The 19,644-nt window shown below is 33.0% G+C and overlaps 1 protein-coding gene across 5 annotated transcripts in view; it reads left to right on the top strand.

Moving 5' to 3' along the window:
- LOC118180065 (acetoacetyl-CoA synthetase-like) overlaps window positions 1-19,644 on the top strand; it is a 65,788-nt gene that overhangs the window by 38,926 nt on the left and 7,218 nt on the right. For all 5 annotated transcript variants that reach the window (XM_085819859.1, XM_085819856.1, XM_085819857.1 and 2 more), the window contains 8 exons: window positions 321-474; window positions 5,331-5,408; window positions 7,359-7,551; window positions 11,700-11,822; window positions 12,974-13,087; window positions 14,310-14,435; window positions 17,310-17,379; window positions 17,873-17,931. In XM_085819859.1, coding sequence (XP_085675985.1) covers window positions 321-474; window positions 5,331-5,408; window positions 7,359-7,551; window positions 11,700-11,822; window positions 12,974-13,087; window positions 14,310-14,435; window positions 17,310-17,379; window positions 17,873-17,931 — 917 coding nt within the window. The remainder of the gene's footprint in view (window positions 1-320; window positions 475-5,330; window positions 5,409-7,358; window positions 7,552-11,699; window positions 11,823-12,973; window positions 13,088-14,309; window positions 14,436-17,309; window positions 17,380-17,872; window positions 17,932-19,644) is intronic.

The raw sequence follows: 19,644 nt of genomic DNA, 5'->3' as shown, positions 1-19,644 counted from the left end.
ATTCGTCAGTTTATTTCAGACTATGTTAAAATTTATATTTTGTGCGCATAAAAGCTAAAAATTACCTACTAACCGCTTTATGATTTTCAACAACAAATTTACCGTACTATTTAATCTTCTCTTTTGGCAATTAAATCTTCTAAATCTTTTGCATTCAAAGAAAAAGATGAAACAATAATAAGATTCTTTGACAAATTTATATTAAATTATCTATTGAATGCAACAAAATTGAAATAATAGCCCAATATAACCTATATCACTTTTTGACATTTTTTTATTTAAAAGAGTAATGAATATTCATCTTTTTATTTTTTCCACAGTATTTTTCTGGATGAATTTTTGGAAAGTGGTCGAAATCCAGATGGTAGCGTTCCAGACATTCTATTCGAACAACTGCCCTTTGGCCATCCCGCCTTTTTAACATTTACTTCTGGTACCACTGGCGTTCCGAAAGGAGTAGTGCATTCAGCGGGAGTATGACTAAGTATATTTGGTATTCTACTATGTAATTTTCATACGGTGATACTGTGCTCTCAAACTGGTGGCCCCTGAAAAAATCTTAGATAGCCCATGCATACATTTTTCGTGCATTAATTAGTATTATTTTGAAAAGAATTTGAAGAAAAAGTTAAAGATTTTATCGAATCCAATTAGCATCCTCTTTGTTAAAGACGGTCCGTTTGCAACGCTCTGAAAATCTATAAATGGAGTTAATTAATTTTCACTGTGATATACATCTTATTCCACGATCTGAAGATACAAATTTGCTTTATTTTATTAGTACTTATCAAAAGATAAATATCCCCAGTTACGAATTTTTGCAGTAAGAATAATCGCTTTGTTTGGGAGTACTCATACACATAAACATTTCTTTTCCGTACCTGAAATTAATAATAAAATTATAAATTAATAATAAGTCTGTGAAAAGAAACAGGCTGCCGTTGGGTATCTAGAAATTGGTGTTGAACATACTTTCTAGTAATTTTCGTCTAAGGTTATAAACTTTAGGTAATAGTAACTGAAAGGTGTAATAAAAACAAAGAAGGCTATAATTATTAGCTCATAAAATGCTTACCGTTTTCGGTATGGTTACAGCCGAAAACATCGCGGACGAAAACGTCGCAGAGAAAACAACGCAAGGAGAAAACGTCGTGCTACAAAACATCGTAGGAGAAAACATCGCAAAGAGAAAACATCGCAGTTCTAAAACATCGTGGTACAAAACATCGTCGTCGAAAATAAAGCGTTTCAAAAACTTCGCAGTTTGAAAACATCGTTGTCGAAAATTTCGTGGTAAAAAATAAAGTATCTACAAATCATCGCGTGACGATAACATCGCAGACATGCTTTTTTTCAGGCTTTAATAACTGTAAGTAGATATTCCCATAATAATTTGTGAGCGCAAGATGTAAAGAAGGATAATTTTTACTTTCACATTTTTTTATTAACTAAATTTTTGCGGAAAAAGTAAGAAGGAAACTTAAGCATAGAAAATTAAATGCGACTTATAGATTATACTTTTTATGAAAAATTACAAGTAAAAACTTTATAAAAAATTATTTATTAATGGTCTTTGTTAGTTAACTATGCCGGTTTAAAATTCTATTAAGTGCTATAAGTTGCATTAATTTTCTATGCTTAAGTTTCCTTCTTATTTTCTCAGCAAAAATTTAGTAGCTAATATAAAATATGAAAAACAAATTATCCTTCTTTCTATCTTGCGCTCACAAATTATTATGGGAATATCTATTTACAGTTATTAAAGTCTGAAAAAAAGCATGTCTGCGATGTTATCGTCACGCGATGATTTGTAGATACTTTATTTTTTACCACGATATTTTCGACGACGATGTTTTTAAACTGCGAAGTTTTGGAACCGCTTTATTTTCGACGACGATGTTTTGTACCACGATGTTTTAGAACTGCGATGTTTTCTCTTTGCGATGTTTTCTCCCACGATGTTTTGTAGCACGACGTTTTCGCCTTGCGTTGTTTTCTCTGCGACGTTTTCGTCCGCGATGTTTTTGCCACGATGTTATCGGCGGACACCTTCGGTATACATCATAGAAAAATGTAATAACAGAAAGAGAATAATTTGTTTGTATTTATTTTCAAGTTTTGTCGCTCTTGGGAAATTTTCGTGTATTTCTTTCCAGTTTAAATTAAAATTAAGTTACTTAGTGATTAATTCAATTTATTACAATTATTTGAATAAATGTCAAATTTTTCTCGCATTACCAACCTGTGAATCTGGATGAGTTAGGCAGAAAATAAGTATAAATATTAATTTTTTCTTTGCATCATTTATATATATATATATGTTTCGACAAATATCTATTATTTTTTTTTTTAATTTAGCTAAAAATTCTGTTTTATTAACTCCTTTTTTAAGTTGCGGCTCGTCAAATAATTTCAGATCATACATTTGGCCCTTGAGCAATTTGAGTTTGAGACCACTGCGGTAATCTGTTGCAAATGCAAAAGTGGAATATTTGTGTATAATTTTAACCAATATTAGAACTATTCTTTTTATCTGATCACAAAAGGAAATATATATCGATCCAAACTGCGCCTTTTTAGTGGCTAATTTCCGAGTCAGGCGAAGGAGAAGAATTGTTCGATTACAGATTAGTAGATTTAACCTGCAAAGAAAAATCACTCATCAAAGAACAGCATAAATCTGGATGAGTAAAGGGCTAAAAATAATTTGCGTTCTATTGATTCGTGAATTGGATTAAATGATGATAACACTTGATGAAGAATCAAATCAAAATTTATTCGAACAATTACGACAAACACGTGAAAACAATCGTGATGTGGTAATCTGCACGCTGGGCCGGAATTCCAGAGGTCCGTTGTTCGATTCCCGGCGAAGGCGATTGCTCATTTTTTATCTTGCTTGCTTCCAAAAAATATATAATGTCTCTACAAGGTGACTTCTGAATTAAAGTCTGAATAGAATGTTAAGAGGCATAAATGTTGTGGAACACTTCGTGAAGAAAAGGAAAATCAAACTTTTGCCTCCAGTTCGGAAAAATAATTAAATACTAGTCTTTTATTCAAAAAAATTAATATAAATTTTGGTGCGAAATAACGAACATAAATAAAATTAGATTCCAAGGGAAAGGAAATAGGAACTGAAAGAAACAGTATGGAATATAAAGACCTAAACCTAATATGAATTAGAAGCCAAGAGAATAATATTAATAATATGAAATAATGTAAGGTTTAAAAAAGGATTAACACATTAAAAGAAGGATGAGAAATAAATAAGGAAAAATATAAGGCTTTTGAATAGTGATAGATCAGAAAAATTACTGTTCCCAAAATAAACATTCAAACAAAAGGCAAAGATTTTAGAGGAAAGAAATACTTAAATTTTGAAAGTAAGAAATGATTCATAAGAATAAAGTTTCTACTTTAATTCATTAATTACATGTAATGTCCAAAAATAATTATTTTAGATTCTTAAAAATTGTTATACCCAGAAATGGTTGTTATAATAAATATTATCATATTAAGCAAAGTTTTAATTTTTACATGTATACGAAAGAAAGCATTTTTCCAGAAGCATCTTCAGATGCAACACAAAGTTAAAAATTTTGCTTTAAGAAAATAATTTCATGAATTCTTATTTATCTCCTGCTTATTTATGTTTGGTACATTTTATCAGAAGTACCAAACGTATTATAAAGCAAAAAATTAGGAACAAGTTCTCTCTTTACTGATGTATCTACACACTTCCCTATGTCCACTGATAGATAAAGTTTCTTATCCTCATTGCCAGATAAGCCTCCTACGGCTGATCATGCTTCCTCGAGGGCTTCCTCTCATTTCCCAAGCTCCCGAGCCATAAACTATCATTTTCCCAACTCGCCAACTTGTGTTTCGTTGCATAGTACATTTGTTTAAAGTGGGATAGTTGATTTTAATTATAGTGACAACTGTGATTAAAATGTTTGGCAAAGTTATCAAGAATAATTTTGTTATTGAGAGTATGATTGTTACACGAATTTCGTGTTTAGAATTTCTTCTCGTCGAACTGATGTTGAAACTTCCGCCGCCATGAAAACTTTCTAGCCATTTAAAGCATTCTAAAAGGCTGCGATCTAAATTTATCAATTGTTTCTATTGAATTGTGTTAAATTTTGCAAAACACAGACACCAGTTATTTAAAATTTTATAGATGTTATCGTAACATCTTGGAATTTAAGAATTTTTTTCAGAAATGTATGCACGCAAGACATCGCGAGTACTAAATTGAAAATTTTGGTAATTATTAATTTATTGTTTGATCAAACTATTTAAGATGAAAAAGGCTTAAAAAGAATTCCAATCAGCTGTTGGAGTCGTTTTATTTTAGATCATAAATGAAGATCATTTGAGAACATTTTTAATTCCCGAATGAAGGAAATAAGAAGTTTAACGTCAAAGATGCAACAGCATATCCTTGCAAGCTACAATTCGGCTGACGTTCCTTCTAGAGATAGTTCTGCTGAAGTGTTTCTCAGATCTAGGGAAAATGCCTGCTGTCTGCTTTATTTTGATTACGTAGATGGATTGCATACTTTACTTGATTGCGTAGGTTGGACTGGCCATTCGGAGCGAGTTATTGAACTGTTTCAAAGGCAAGATAATTTTTCTTAACCAACTGCGGGTGAACGGACCTAGCGGGTGAAACAATTGTATCCTTTAGAAGAGACAGACGAGAGAGAGTTTATTTTATCTGAACAAGAAATAATTCAATAGTCATGCTAGTAAAGACATTAATTTTAAGATTCCTAACAGAATACTGAAACTAAATATCGTTGGACAATTGTTACAAGTTATGAGTATTATTTTACATAATTGTGTTAGGTAGATTGTTGTTTAGTGCCTTTGTTAAATACATTGGGTTTTAATTCATGTTCTACCGGAATAAATCAAAAGGTGGAAGAAGATGTCGCGAACAGCTCAACGGTTGTGTAAATGTATTTTTCTCCTGAAGTTACTCTTCATGTTTTGGCAACACAATATTTTTAGTTTATGTTTAGAATACTTAAAAGAAAGGCGCAAACCCTCTACAGTTTTTTACTGTCGTGGACTGTCTCTTTTATCTTTACTGCTCAGGTAGATTGCTTGCTTTTTTTTTTTTTTTTTTTTGATTAATTTTTTTTTCCAGTGTTTACTGGAAGAGCGACTGAATGAAATAAATTCATATGGAATCTCGCAACAAATTTGTTGCTAATTGTTATCTGTTCATCCCTGCTATACAAAGTGATATTTTACGTAAAAAGATTACAATTTCAAAAATATTACTTGTTTCTAAACCATTTTTATTTATTTTTCAGACATTACTACCGCATTTTGAAAACATCGGTTTCGATTACAACTTGAAGAGTGGTGACGCCCTTTTTCATTGGTGTCCGGTAATGTATTTCGCAATATTTATTTTAGTTACTTAACATTTAAATAATAACATTTAAAAAGTAAAAAAGGTTCATGCAACAATCAATAAATAAATTACGTTATAATACTGGCAATACTCAATTATTAAATATAAAAATCTTTATCATTTATTCTTTCAATCGGAACCACAATCTTAAATATGGATGAGTTCTTGCCAGACAAGATATTAAAAACTATGAATTAAACGTAATGTCAGAGCTGTAGCATTTACTAAGTGGAATATTGGAATTAAGGAATTTTGTAAATTTTACGGATTGTAATGCGAATTTGTCATACAAAACATAAAAATTTTTTACTCTCAAGATATGTATCATTGACACACGATACATCTCATAATGTTATGAGAAGTATGCATGAAAAGTACAAAGCTGACGAAAATTGCACAGTTGCAGGAATTATTAAGAAACAACGCTAAAAATAACATGTATAGTAAAAACAAGCTGAGTTTCATTGGAATGACGCAAAAAAGAATGGAGAAAATATGCGGATATTAAACATATCAGTTTGATGAATGCTATTCCTATCCTATAAAGGATGACTACAGTTCATAATCAGAAATATTTCGAAACAATACGATGCAAATTCAAAAGACTGTAGCTGAGAACGTTATTTTACTAATTCTCTTACATGAATCTGAAACGAACCAGTTGTCGCGTAATTAATTACTCAACCTTTAGGTAGCCACAAAGTAAATCTGACATCAAGTGTTATGAAATAACTTTATCTATGCAACTGGCATCACTGTATATGTTTAGAAATAATTTTATTTTTAAAGAATAAATTCGTAATAAAAATTCTAAGGAGAAAGTAAATTAACAACATGTCCATTCTCAACACCATTAGCTACATTCAGGTTTGGTAAGCGAAGTGGCTCTATGGGAGTTCCCGTGGCTTGAGCACATGACTTCTCCATCGCCATGTGTAACGGGAATACAATTTTTTCCCAAAAATGCCTCCATAAAAGCACCTTCCTCACAGAGAAATAGTTTTAACAGTCTCAGCAGCGGCCGAAGCGATAAAAGGCGCTGAATACTAGTAGGTAGGTACGGGCTGGAGACTTGGCTAACAAACTGGCTGCATGGGCGACTTCCTGGTTTTTACTATGTGTAATGTGAATGCGAACCAGTTTCGCTTAAAAAGACCTCGACACGGCATCTCTCTGTTGCCGTGTAGAACAGCAGAGCATGTATTAAATAAATAATTATTTCCAACAGGCTTTGCCATAAACTAATAAGAAAACTGACATATAAATAACACTGGTAAAATAACGGAGGATAGCAAAACGAACATAGACTTATTTTGATACTTTTAAATATAATCGAAATGAGTGCCTATTTAATTTATGAGTTAATATCCTATGTAACAACAGTTAATAATTTCAATTTCTGTAATATAACATGGAATGAACTTCACAATCTTTCGCGTTACGTTAGAGGTAGGGAAGATAATAGTAAGGCTGTATAACGTATTCCCACAGCATTCAATTTAATGGGACGTCAAATATGTTTAGAATGATTTAAAACGAGTTATTTTCTTAGAGCTAAGATTAAGTGCCAGTACACTTGAAGCGCAAAAATTAGCTTCATAAGTTGCTGATGAGATGAGATGAAAATTCGTTCAGGGATTTTTTTATGTGTTTAGATGATGAAAATATAAATTAAAACAATATTTTATTTTGATAAAATAATAACATAATTAATTTTAAAAATTTGCATAAATAATTTAAAATTTTTCTGAATTCCTCAAAGAAGTCCTTTAAATATTCCATTTTCCAATAAAATCCATGTTTAATCTCAAATATTGCATTGCGTTTAATTTTTTTTTCATTTTATGCTCATAAATGTTAATGTGTCGCATTTATATTACATTAACAAGAATGTAATCAAAGTTCACTCTTTTATGTCCATCAGGTTGGTTGGACACTTTGGGATTCCTTCATTCCATGCCTGGCATTAGGTATAAAGTTAGTTTTATACTGTGGCAGCCCATTTTGGGTAAGAGATGGGATCAACGTATGGGATTTGATTGCCAAATACAAAGTGAATTACAGTGCACTTATACCAAGTATGCTGGATAGATTAGAAAAACTTCAAATTTTACCAAGTAAGTCAATATCGTTACTTTGTAAGTTTTCATTCCTTTATTTCCATAAGTTAATGTACCTTAGCTTTAAGAGAAAATTTATACCTATTCTGTGCACGGCTGTTACAGACATTGAGAAAATGTGCATTCGTTTATGCTTGTGAGGAAATCTGTTTACGAAAACATTTTTGATTGAGCTTTAATTTGTAACGAAGTCAAATTAAATTATGAAATAGTCATTTTATAATAGGCTTGGAGGCATTATGACTTCCAAACTTTGCATGCGATAAATTTGCGTACGATCAGCAGTCGACGACCTCTTTTGTATGTAGATGCCCATTTCTCTCTTATATCTTATGCACAGACATTAATGCTTATGTAGAAAAATGTGCAGTATAAAATCGGAAGTCTCGGCGTTACATCGATAAAGATAGTTGCATATTTTTGAGCTCTCACATTTCTAAATAAAGGCGGAAAGATCGACATTTGAACATCGAATCGTGTATCAGCAGTTGTGGAATTTTATCAAGATTACGGAGATGTCAATTGTATGATGATAACTTACATCGCAGCTCAATGGGAACATTGCTTTCACACGTGTCTATATTCCGCTTTCACATGATATCACATAAGCGCTGATTGAACTAGAATATGTAGTTGCACTTCCGGTTAGTAGAAAAATTATTGCAGGAGACTTCAGTGCCGCAAGTCCTTTTTGGGGGTGTACCGGAAGAAAACAGAAGAGCAGTGCCACTTCTGGACTTTATAACATTCCATGTCCTGGCGATAGTTAATTCAGCTGACAGTCCTCCAACTTTCTGGACCACACGGGCAGAGGGTTGGCTAGATGTTACACTAGCAATTACTACCATTTACCCAAGAACAAACATTTGGAATGTCTTGACTGATTACCCATCATTAAGTGACCACCGCTTTATTAGATTCTATATTGACGTAGAACACCAATACTCAGTTAAAATTAGATGGAAAACAAAATATATAAATTCCCAGAAATTTGTCACCTTAATGCTCCATGTTTCTCATTTAGTTGCAGCCTTTAATAATGCAAGTTGTAAAGAAGAGCTCGATACGGCATACAATATGATAATAGACGCATTGCATATGGTCTGTGATAATAACCATAATACTGTGGTAAATTGAGTACTTAAACATAGAAGTCATTCTCCTTCAAATAAAATTCCATGGGGGAATTCCATGTTAGCTACCGCACGGAGTCGAGTTCGAGCCCTTAGGCACCATTTTCAAGGCTGCCGCGATCCAAACGAAAGAGAGGCACTGCGAATGATGTTCAAAAAAATCCGCACAGCCTATAGCGGCAAATTTCAAAGGCAGGCCAAACTGAAATGTTGGCAGAAATATTGTACGAACGTAAATGAAAAATTTGGTAGACTATTCAAAGTTGCTCGTGACAGGGCCAGTCTAACTATGCCAATCTGGCAGAATGCCAACATTAGTTCACAGATTGTAACACATATACTGGAAAAGATTTTCCAGCAGGATGATCCCCATAAAGACACAACAGTGCAGAAGGAAATACGAGCTAGTATTGAACAATATTGTACTTCGTCCGCGGTTGATTCTGAGCCTCTTCCGACAAGAAAGGAACTGAATGACGTAATCAAAAAGCTCAATCTAAGTAAAGCTCCAGGTCCGGATGGGCTTGATAACGGCATTTTTCAGAGCTTTCTTCTATTTACAGGCGTCCTGACAACTGAAATCCAGACAACCTGGCCCATGAAATTAATAAAATCTCTAAAAATCTCAATCCTGGAATAACCATAACTTGGATCAAAGAGCGCAGTGGCAACTTTGACAACGACATCGCCGAAAATCTAGTAAAAGAAGCCACTCTTTCCCAAGAAGACGATCTGAAACATCAAATTTCTGAAATCTCATCTACAACAAATCCTAAGGAAACATCTAAGCCACGATTGGCAAGAAGAATGGAATAACGTCACAACAGGCCGACGCAGTCACTAGTTCTTCCTAAAAAATCGCATAAATATCAGAAGCTAAGTCCTTCCTAACTTATTATCTCACTGGTCATGGCCCATATCCAGATTATTTTCTTAAAAGGAACCTCTAAAATAGCGAAAGTTGCGTCTGTGCAGTCAAAGGAGGATGTAGACCATTACCTATTCCTCTGCCTCTTATAAGTGACCTGCACATTCGGAAACCCATCTAAAGCCTGGTAATATTTCAACATCACCTATATCCCAGAATCATGAAAATTCACCAAAAGCTCAGTGTTCAAGGCCTGGACCTATACCAAATCACATCTTAGAACCGAAAAAAGAAAACGGAAAGAGCAATGACTAGCTACATCCCAATAACTGATTCCGGAAAACATCAACAATATCCATAGTGAACTCTGGACTAAAAGATTCGAGCTCAGTGGAGTCTTACCTGTAACCAAATATCTTCAAATTATAAGACATTCCAATATATTAACAAAGTCAAATCCCATATGTTTATCTACCAACATAAAAAGGAAAAAATTCCAGTGAAATGATATCATAAATACAAACTGCATTGTATTTAAGTAATCCAATATTGTACTGAGTATACTCAATAATTTGTGTTATATTATGTTACTTTGAAAATTTTTAAGTTATTCTGTTATGTTTAAATGTAACAACTCCGATGTATAACTCCAGCGTCCCTTAAGTCTCAATCACATTATGTTTTCGCTACGAGGGACTGGACGTCAAAAAAGGCAGTTCTCAGGAGACCCGCATATTTCCAGGAACTCCGCGTATCTAATACCATTTTCACTTACTACAAAGATTTGAACGCTAAACAGTAATCGAATATCGCTCAGACTGGGATCACGTGATCCTTCACAAGCAGAACTTTTGTCTGATTGGTTGATCTCTACGCGGGACAGAGCTCCAGCCGAAACATTTTCGGCGAAGATGAAAATCCCGCGTAGCTGGTACATCGTTTCTGTAGCTACGCGGGACTTCGCTTCCAATAGTGCTCTTTTTTCTAAGAATCCTCCCGTCTAAAGCAGTGCTACTAGAGCCTCGTTTCTCAGAAAAGTCCCGTCTAACAGGCACCGTTGCTAGATGTGATAGGACCGCTTTAGGAGAAAACGTATACAGTCAATTCCAGTTTTTCATACTCTAGTTGTTAGGGTACTGGGGCAATACCTCTTCGATTTTGTAGTGAAGTCCCTGATGCCCCATGCACTTTACCCGTTTACCTGTGGAACAGAATTTAGTACTGGACCTTTAAGAACTAAATTGCAGCATATACAAATTTGATTTGGGGGAAAAAAAAAACTAATCAAAATATTTATTTTTCTGTTATTTTTAGTACCAAATCTTTTATTTGCTTTATTACTTCATTTAAGTTTATGCTGCATTACCTTTAATTTAATTTATTATTTATAATATATTTATTATTAGTTTAGCTTAATTTATCTGTACAATTGCTTTTTATTTCAGTCTTAACTTTTATTTTTTAATAATACATATTACACATTCTCGCGCACAGCATTGAGTGTGTATGGGTAGGCATCGCCACGCACGGATAATCCTCTAACCGCATAATCCTCACCTGGGTAACTCCGAATAAGCTGTACTTGATTATGATAATTAAAAAGCTGGGATAATTTGATAATAATAATGCTTAGTATGGCTATTTGTCTACGGGAATTATGATCTAGGAAGAACGACCTTCATCTGTATTACATTTGAAGAAACTAAGAAAAGGTCGGCAGCATTCTACAAGAACACTTTTTGAAAAAAACAGAAACTTCCATAAGAGCGCCCTCGCATTAAAAATGTCTAGCATCCTCATGTACGTCAGTTTCTAATTTGTTAAAAGCATACTAAAAATATTATGTAGGAACACCTTTTTGCCGCGGCACCTCTTTGGAAGTGAAGTTTTACTTTGCTTCTCTGACTAACAAGTAAACGAAACTTCTACTTGGCACTAGGGTGTTTGCATTTTCACGTGAGTTCGTATGTTCAAATTAGGAAATGATCTTCATAAGAGGAGGAGCACCATTACGCCTTTGCATAATGATTTACCTTTTCGAAGACTGTTCATGTATTAACAATAGTTAAAATAATGTGCAATTTTATTTTGAATGTATTTTATAATTAAGCAGGAAATAGTTTTCAATTTTCATATCTTTCTAGGCCCAGGTTCTAATTTAGAATGCCTGAAGGTAGTGCTTGTGGGAGGAAGTCCGGTCAAACTTCAGAATCTCAAGTTCGTCCAGAGAGTAGCTGGAGAGGATACATTCGTCGGCATTGTATATGGTAAAAATGGGTTATTATAATTTGTACCATACAACGCTGCCTTCTCCATCCGACGGGCAATTCTTGTGCTAGCAAATTCGTGACAATGCCAAAAGCATTGTCACGAATGATTATTCTTACTGGAGGCACGATGCTTCTCCGTAACTCTCTTCAGGATTTGATGACAGGAATCATTAAGATTATGTAACCCGAAGCTTTATTTGTCCGTCATTTCATATCCCAGACTTTTGCATTTTATAATAATATCACTTACAGCTGATGTAGGCACATATAGCAAGAACCCATCTATTCTAATGACAGCGTTCAATGATCATATTCAAAATTACTCAGCTTAGTCAACTTACGTATTGTCTTTCTAATGCATAAGTATGATATTCTAATGTTATTTATTACCAGATCTTTTATCTCATTTGATAACTCTAGTTACAGCTAATGGATAACAACTATATCTGCTGTCCACAGAATTCACAGATTGCATCAGTTTCTATTGCACCTTACAGATTTGTAATTAAATAATTCGATACTTCTTTGTTAAAACTACCACTGCAAGCACTTAGTAACATTTAGCAGCATTTAAAATTAATTTGAGGAGAAACTAGAATATAAAACATAATTCATATAATTTTTAAATGTACGACATGCCAAGATGATGCACGATGTTGATTTTGTACACTTCTCCGATGTTTCTTTAGGCGAAAACAGATCACTATGTGGATAAAGAGAACAAAATTAATATTATTACAACGATAAGGTTTCGTTTAAAAAAATCAAACCATCAGCGATTTCCACAAATTGGACATTGCACAAGGCTTCGGCACTTCGCACATTGAACATTATATATATTATATTACATTACGCATTACTGCTAACGTAGGTATACTGTTAGACAAGTTTGCCAATTCTGGCGACTAATCTTCCGGTTTTGGCCAATGACGGAGGTGGCTTGTTTAACAAGAATTTATTAATAATTCTTTCCTTCATTGGCATGGTAAAAGTCTCGCCTTGAGAAATGCAAACGCATTCAAATGGACAATTTTAGTTACCTGTTAAATATGATTAAAATAGTGTATAATACCAAATGATCTCTTTCATCTTAATGAAATTATTTGTATGACAGTTACAGCTAATGGAAAACAACTGATATATTTTAGGAGCCACCGAGACATTCGGATGTTTCAGCGGGGCCGACATGAATTTACCTGTTTACGCTGGAGAAATCCAAGTTCCTGCGCTTGGGATGGATATTCGTGTTGTTGATGATAATGGTAAGCATTTATTCAGCTGGTAAATCTGTCTGTCTCTCTCTATATATAAACATATACACAGTGGTTCACAAAAGTCTTTACACCGCCTTTATTTTCATAACCTTCGATTGTAGCCATATAGGTACTTCCATTAACATATGTGTTTTAATTGATGCAGAGATTTATTATTTTGGTATCCCTTTTAATTTAAACAAACCAATTTTGTAAAAATTAGGAAATCGAATATTTTTATGCTTTCCTCCGGTCGCTATACTTATAGTTAGAAAAATGTTTACACTTGTTATATGAAATGTTTAAAATGTTTCAGTTTAAATGAACAATCAAAACAAAAACATAAAATGTTTCAGTTTAAATGAAACAATCTTAATGAGCAAAGTCGTATGCAAGTAACCTAATCTAACATTTTTTCATCGAAGCCATTTCGTTCGTAACTAATCGTTGTCGACTTCAATTGCATGGTTAAACGACTGTGAGGAAGACATCTTGCTGGAAAAACGATTAAAATCTTGACTAATTATATCGATGACGATTAAAACCATGATGGAAACTTTTCAAAAACACAAAAAAATTTTTTCGGTAAAATCTCAGTTATAATATAACTAGTGCTCTCACTATATGACGTAATAATAAAATGAAAAATTAAATTTTACAATTCATTAAAGGAAAAAAAATTCCAAAATATTACTGTAGCTTTCAAGAATCGAAACTAAAAGTGCTTTTCTTCAAAACATATTTGTGGAAAAATTTGAATTTTCTTATCAGTTTAAAACGGAATAATAAGAATAAACTAACTTTTCCGCAAATATCTTAAAAGTTTCTGCTGATTATATTTCTATTTCCTTTTAAGAACTTAATAAGGACATTTGCTTATTTCCTAAAATAGCATTAATGGATTTCACATGCAATCAATACTTAATAAGCAGATACAGATTGGAGTGTAATGTGTTTTAATACAGAGGAACTCCATTGTCCAGCAGCGTAAAAAATTCTAGATTTATTTTGAAAGAAACGTAAAAATGAAACTCTAACGCATTGTTCACATAAACATAGAAGGATTTTATGTATTTTTTATATTTATAAAGATTATAATTTTTTTCTTAATCCAAAGCTGGTCTTAGCTAACAGATTACTGCACGTTTCCTTTGTCCCTTTAAAGCTATGTATATGATTTGAATGACTTTCAGTTCAATTGTATAGAGGATTTTTAAACTTTTCTTTTTAGGTCAGTCTATAATTGGTGAGAAGGGCGAAATAATATTTACAGTACCATGTCCAAGCTTTCCTATTTATTTGTGGAAGGACGTCAATAATACCCTTATAAAGGAAACATATCTCTCTAAATATCCAGGTAAAGTCACATCTCCGAGTATAATTCAGTTGTTGAAGATTAATAGTTTACCCAACATAGAAAATGACAATTTATGCCTAACAAGCAGAGTTTGAATTTCAAATAATTTGATACACGTCACGTATAATATCAGTTTTCCTTCTTAAAGCGAATTCAGATTTGCTTTTCTTCCAAAAATTTTGATAGGAAATATTCAAGAAAAGCACAACAAGTAAAACTGAATATACTGTAATCGACACTGATCGATGTAGATTTTATTTTAGCAGAAGAGATTTAAAAGATTCAACAGAGCATCAGCGATTTTCTTGAATCATTTAAAGCGCTTGTGTTGTTTATTTTCGCTAGTTTTTTTTTTTTTTTTTTTTTTTGCTATAATGCTTTTTTACTAAAATAAAATTTTTATTAATACTGAGCATTCCTGTATTTAGCATCGAGAAGATAGACAAACCTGAAGTCAAATCATATTCAGCATCTTGCTATATCGCGAAAACTCTGTACTGAATGAATGATCATGGCAGCAAGTCCACTGAAGTCTTAACGAAGATAACGTTTGGTTAAAAGAAAATCATTTACTGAGGTCCAGATTTATGTCCTATAAATGGCTAGCAGTTTTGGGCTATACTGAAACAACAGTGTCTGTCTATCCAGCATAGAAAGAAAAATTGAAGCAAAAATCTAAAGACATCCTGGACAACTGTAACTATTATCTGACAAAAATTATAACCTAAACACATTCCGTAACTGTACTGCCAGCTTCTTATGCGATGAATAATGCAGAACTATTGTTATCATTGTTGCCATTATCATTTAGGGGCATGTGTTACGACCATCATGATACTGCAAATAAAACAGAGATGACTCTGTAAAGATGATGCCATTCGTCTCTGCATTCATATCTTTCAAAATGACGCAGACGCCTCTGATGTGCTTCAGTATTGTGAACCTTGGAAATTTTACCTGATACTGCTCAGGATATTGAACAATACCATGTAAATAGGTATTATTTATTGCTCAACATGCTTTTATTCTTGAGTTGTGGTACTTTAGTTGTACTCGCATGAAATTTCATTCAGCGGTCTGACGGACTACTGGAATTTTCTGCTTTCCATGGATTACATATTTGCGTCGTTGCAATATCATTTTATTCAACAAGAGTACCAATCTCTTGAACTAAAAATCCATAGTCTTGATGTGCCATGATTCTTCGGCTACCCAAGTTGTTGGCACTGCTGTCGTATTCTTAGACGACGCAGTATTTTAGTTTTGTTCACATAAAATGTTAAACTAATTTCACGTTTAGCAATATGCCTGCTTTTTTCTTTCAATATTGTTTTAATGTTATTGCATTATGGTTTTCCCATTGCTGCACAGCCAGATAATCATTTACATGCCTTCCTCTCAAACAGAAAATTATGTTGTGAACAAAAAAACTGAACATGGGTCTTTATTTTTTAGTAATGGCGAAAAATGATTGTAACTACTGGTCAGCACAAGATTTAAAACAATGACTGAGATCTATAACTTACAGCGCTCGTGCAGAAAAAGCGTGGAAAACTCTATAAAACAGTGATAAGTTTTGATAATGCCGCAAAGATATAAATTTATGAACACGGATTTCAAACTTCTCTTTTTCATAGAACTGCTAAAATTCTAAATGATTTATCTATCTTGCACGTGCACGATCTACCTCTCAAGTATACTTCTAAAACAAATGCATTTCTCTCCTGTGAAAGCTGCTTAACTCATTTATTTCTAATAATTTTACCAAGAAAAATTTGTATATTGTAAAATTTTGTTTAATGTTCTTTAGTAGGACAAATGCTCTGGTTAAAATGTAAATTTCTTGTATATTTGCCAACTGTTATCAATCGACTGAAATTGTCTTAATTAATAAGATTTATCGCTTTAATTCATTTCTTAAATTGATATAGTAAGTCTGTGACTAGTTATTCTAAATGCCACTAAATGACTTGAGAAATTAAATAATGATGAATATGCTTAAGTATGTATGTATGTTCCTCACATTGTGGAAAAATAACGGTACATCATGGTGATGATCCATCAAATTTTGAATAACGTAGTCCTTCACCAGGACATGTGCACCTAGAAGCTCGAATTCTGAATTTCGAATTTGCTTTCTAACTTGTTTCATATTTTGTAAAATTTGAATGAATTTTTGATTAACAAATTCAACGGCTTCAAATCGAGCAGTGGCAACACTATCCGAATTAAAACATTTTTTTCTCCAGCGAGCGAGACTGTCCATCGGAAACTCTAAAGATATGTTGTTTTTTAATATTTTGTGGTTTTGCTGTTGAAGGAATTTTATGTTGTTTAAGTGCGAAAAACGCGACATTCAATATATAAAATTAACGCATGAAAATTTAATAAAAAGTAGACAAAAATATTTTTTGTTAGCCATCTTACTAAGAAAACTGAATATTGATATGTTAAACTGAGGAAAAAATACAAAAATGTATGTCAACACTGCATCCGAAGTTCTAAATATATGCATGTTGCTACACAGCTTTTAAAATTTTTGTGATTTTATTGTTAAGCTTTATGTATCGTACGGCAAAAGTTAAGAAGACAAAAATAGGGTTAACACAAATCAGTGCAAGAGCAGACTGGTAGACTGCAAGTTCAACAACAGCAAAAAACCTTGGGCTGCAGTTAAAATCTGAAAACTTTCAGAGTCATTTTATATGCTAATTGATTATTCACATTTTCCAGACAGATAAGCAAAATAAAATTGGATAATAATGCAAAATAATATATTTTTAGAAACAGGCTCCTATAAATTCTTTATTATGTCTAGGAATTTTAAATTAAGTACTTCTTGTCAAAGAATGAGTGTATTGCGTTTTCTTTCAGGTGCCTGGTGTCAGCATGATGAAGGTTGGATAAATCCCGAAACGAAGGGACTGCTCGTGATTGGAAGAAGGTGAATCATATGCTTCTAAAATCGTTTGATGAAACACAAAATTTTGAATTTATTGTTTCGATTTAGAGATCAATTCTATACGGTTTGAGTTCGCCTCATAAACCTAAAGATAATTTTTAGAGCTAAATAAACTGAAGTATTTAACATAAAGTATGTAAGTTATTGTTTTCAAGGAAAGTTATATTTCTCTCAAGGTAATAAATTTTAGTGATATATGTTTCGTTTTAAATATATGTCATCTGAAGACTTTTCAGTTATGTAAATAGTTCGCTCTACATTTGCATGTTTGTTAAAAATTGATTTAAAAGCAATATTTTAGATAAATTCAAGAGTTTTTATTGTAAAACACCCATAAATATTCACTTTAAATTATATTTTACTAATAGATTTCTTATTAAAAAAAAGGAGAAAAAATTTAAAAAAATCTATTAATCTGATAGTACTTGTCATTATTCGTACATTTACTTTATATTAGGTATTGACTTTCTTTCAGTGATGACATTCTGATACAAAATGGAGACCGTTTCGCCCCTACAGACGTTTATTTTGCCAGTGAGTGTTCATTTTTCTAATCAAAGATGATATTTTTTGTTACTATTAACATAAGTTGCAAGATTGAAAAGATAAATTTCAAATAGAAAATGTTTATTTTAGGTACTGTAATGATAATATGCTTCTAAATCATCCTTTCCTGTACAAATCTTAGAGCTGAAAGCGTCTTTATTATTGCTAAAATCAAGTCTTTTAAAGCTGTACCATTTAAATGCTTTTGCGAGTCTCTTCGTATGAAGATAAAAGATCTGGCATTAGTTCCGTAAACTACGACGAAAGAGCATTTTTCAGTAAAACATTTTTCTTTAAAAGAAATATTAAATGATGTCCGAATTCAAATTCCAAATTTCTTGGGATAGAGGCCGCAATAGGCAACGAACTGACTTACCAAGCCACAGAAATTGCAAAGCTAGAAATGAACAGTTATGCATTTTTACCAATCTAAAAAATTCTCTGAAAATGCGTATTAAGACAAATAAATGATTTACATGTTGCAAGAGAGAAAAGGTTTAGGTAAAGTTCCCCCATAAAAAGTTTTCAAAATGTACTAGCAATAGGTTTATTTATTTAATTACGGCAAAGCACACTACGGCTATCTGCCTAAGGGGAGGGATGCCTTCGTGGAGGACTTTCTAAGGGAAACTGGCTCCTATACACGTTACACATGGGGGAAAACCACGAAAAGGCCCATGCAGCCAGCCCGTTCACGGGATTCGAACCTCGGACCGAACTACTAGTGTTCAGCGACATCATTCCGCTCGGCCGCTGGTGTGCCCAGGACTAAGTATGAAACACAAACATCGGGGCAAAGCTTTTTGCGTATCGTGGTAATTGTCAAAATGCTTCCTGTCAGTACCATAATATGTTGTAAGTTGATATATCAACACATCTGCAAGTCGACCTTTACAGGTAAGAGATTACTTGTCACAAAGTTCCTTGCCACGGAATTCCTGTTTTAGTTTCCTCAAATGCGCACCTATTCATTTTTGAATGTGGCTCACACATTCTGCGAAATTGAAACATTATACAGGTTATCCTTTGTAAGGGATAAGAAAGTTTTACAATCTCCATCACCAATATAATTAACGTAACGAACACCATACTTTTCTTCGGATCGCAAAACATACTCAACATACTATTCACTTCCATTTGTGCAGATGAGTCTGAATGATTCTTATTACCTACTTTGTTATGTTCTAGTTTCCATTTCAAATAGCATTCCTTTGAAGATATATTTTTTCCAGTCTCACAACCTTTGCAATAGGAACTTGAAACGTAAAGATCAATAACTTTACCCGTTTCACCACCAGTAACGGACGTTACACCAAAACGTGAAGAATGTCCTCTAGTTTTTCATGCGCCATCTCCTCTAACGATCAAACCTGAAGAACCAGTCATTTTTATTTCTTCGCCAACTGCTATCTTCATACTATTTTCTGCAATATTATGTGTAGCAGCATGCATATGACTTACAATTTTGTGGTATGATTTCTGTGTTACAGCTGGTGGTAGATCCATAATTCCACAAAATGTTCTGGATTCTGTCAACCCTTTTCCAATACACTTCATTGCTAAAGTAAATCTTCTGTTTAAATCAGAAACATTTTGTTTTTCACCTACAAGTTTAGAATTTCTTATAGATGTTATTACTCCACAAGAGCAGCATGAAATATTTATTTTTATGGTTAAACCGTATAATACTTCAGAAGTAAT

The sequence above is a fragment of the Stegodyphus dumicola genome, chromosome 7 (genome assembly GCF_044657685.1).
Source record: "Stegodyphus dumicola isolate Sdum_Otavi_A_Nest chromosome 7, ASM4465768v1".
Classification (NCBI taxonomy): domain Eukaryota; kingdom Metazoa; phylum Arthropoda; class Arachnida; order Araneae; family Eresidae; genus Stegodyphus; species Stegodyphus dumicola.
This window is presented reverse-complemented; position numbering and strand designations above follow the sequence as displayed.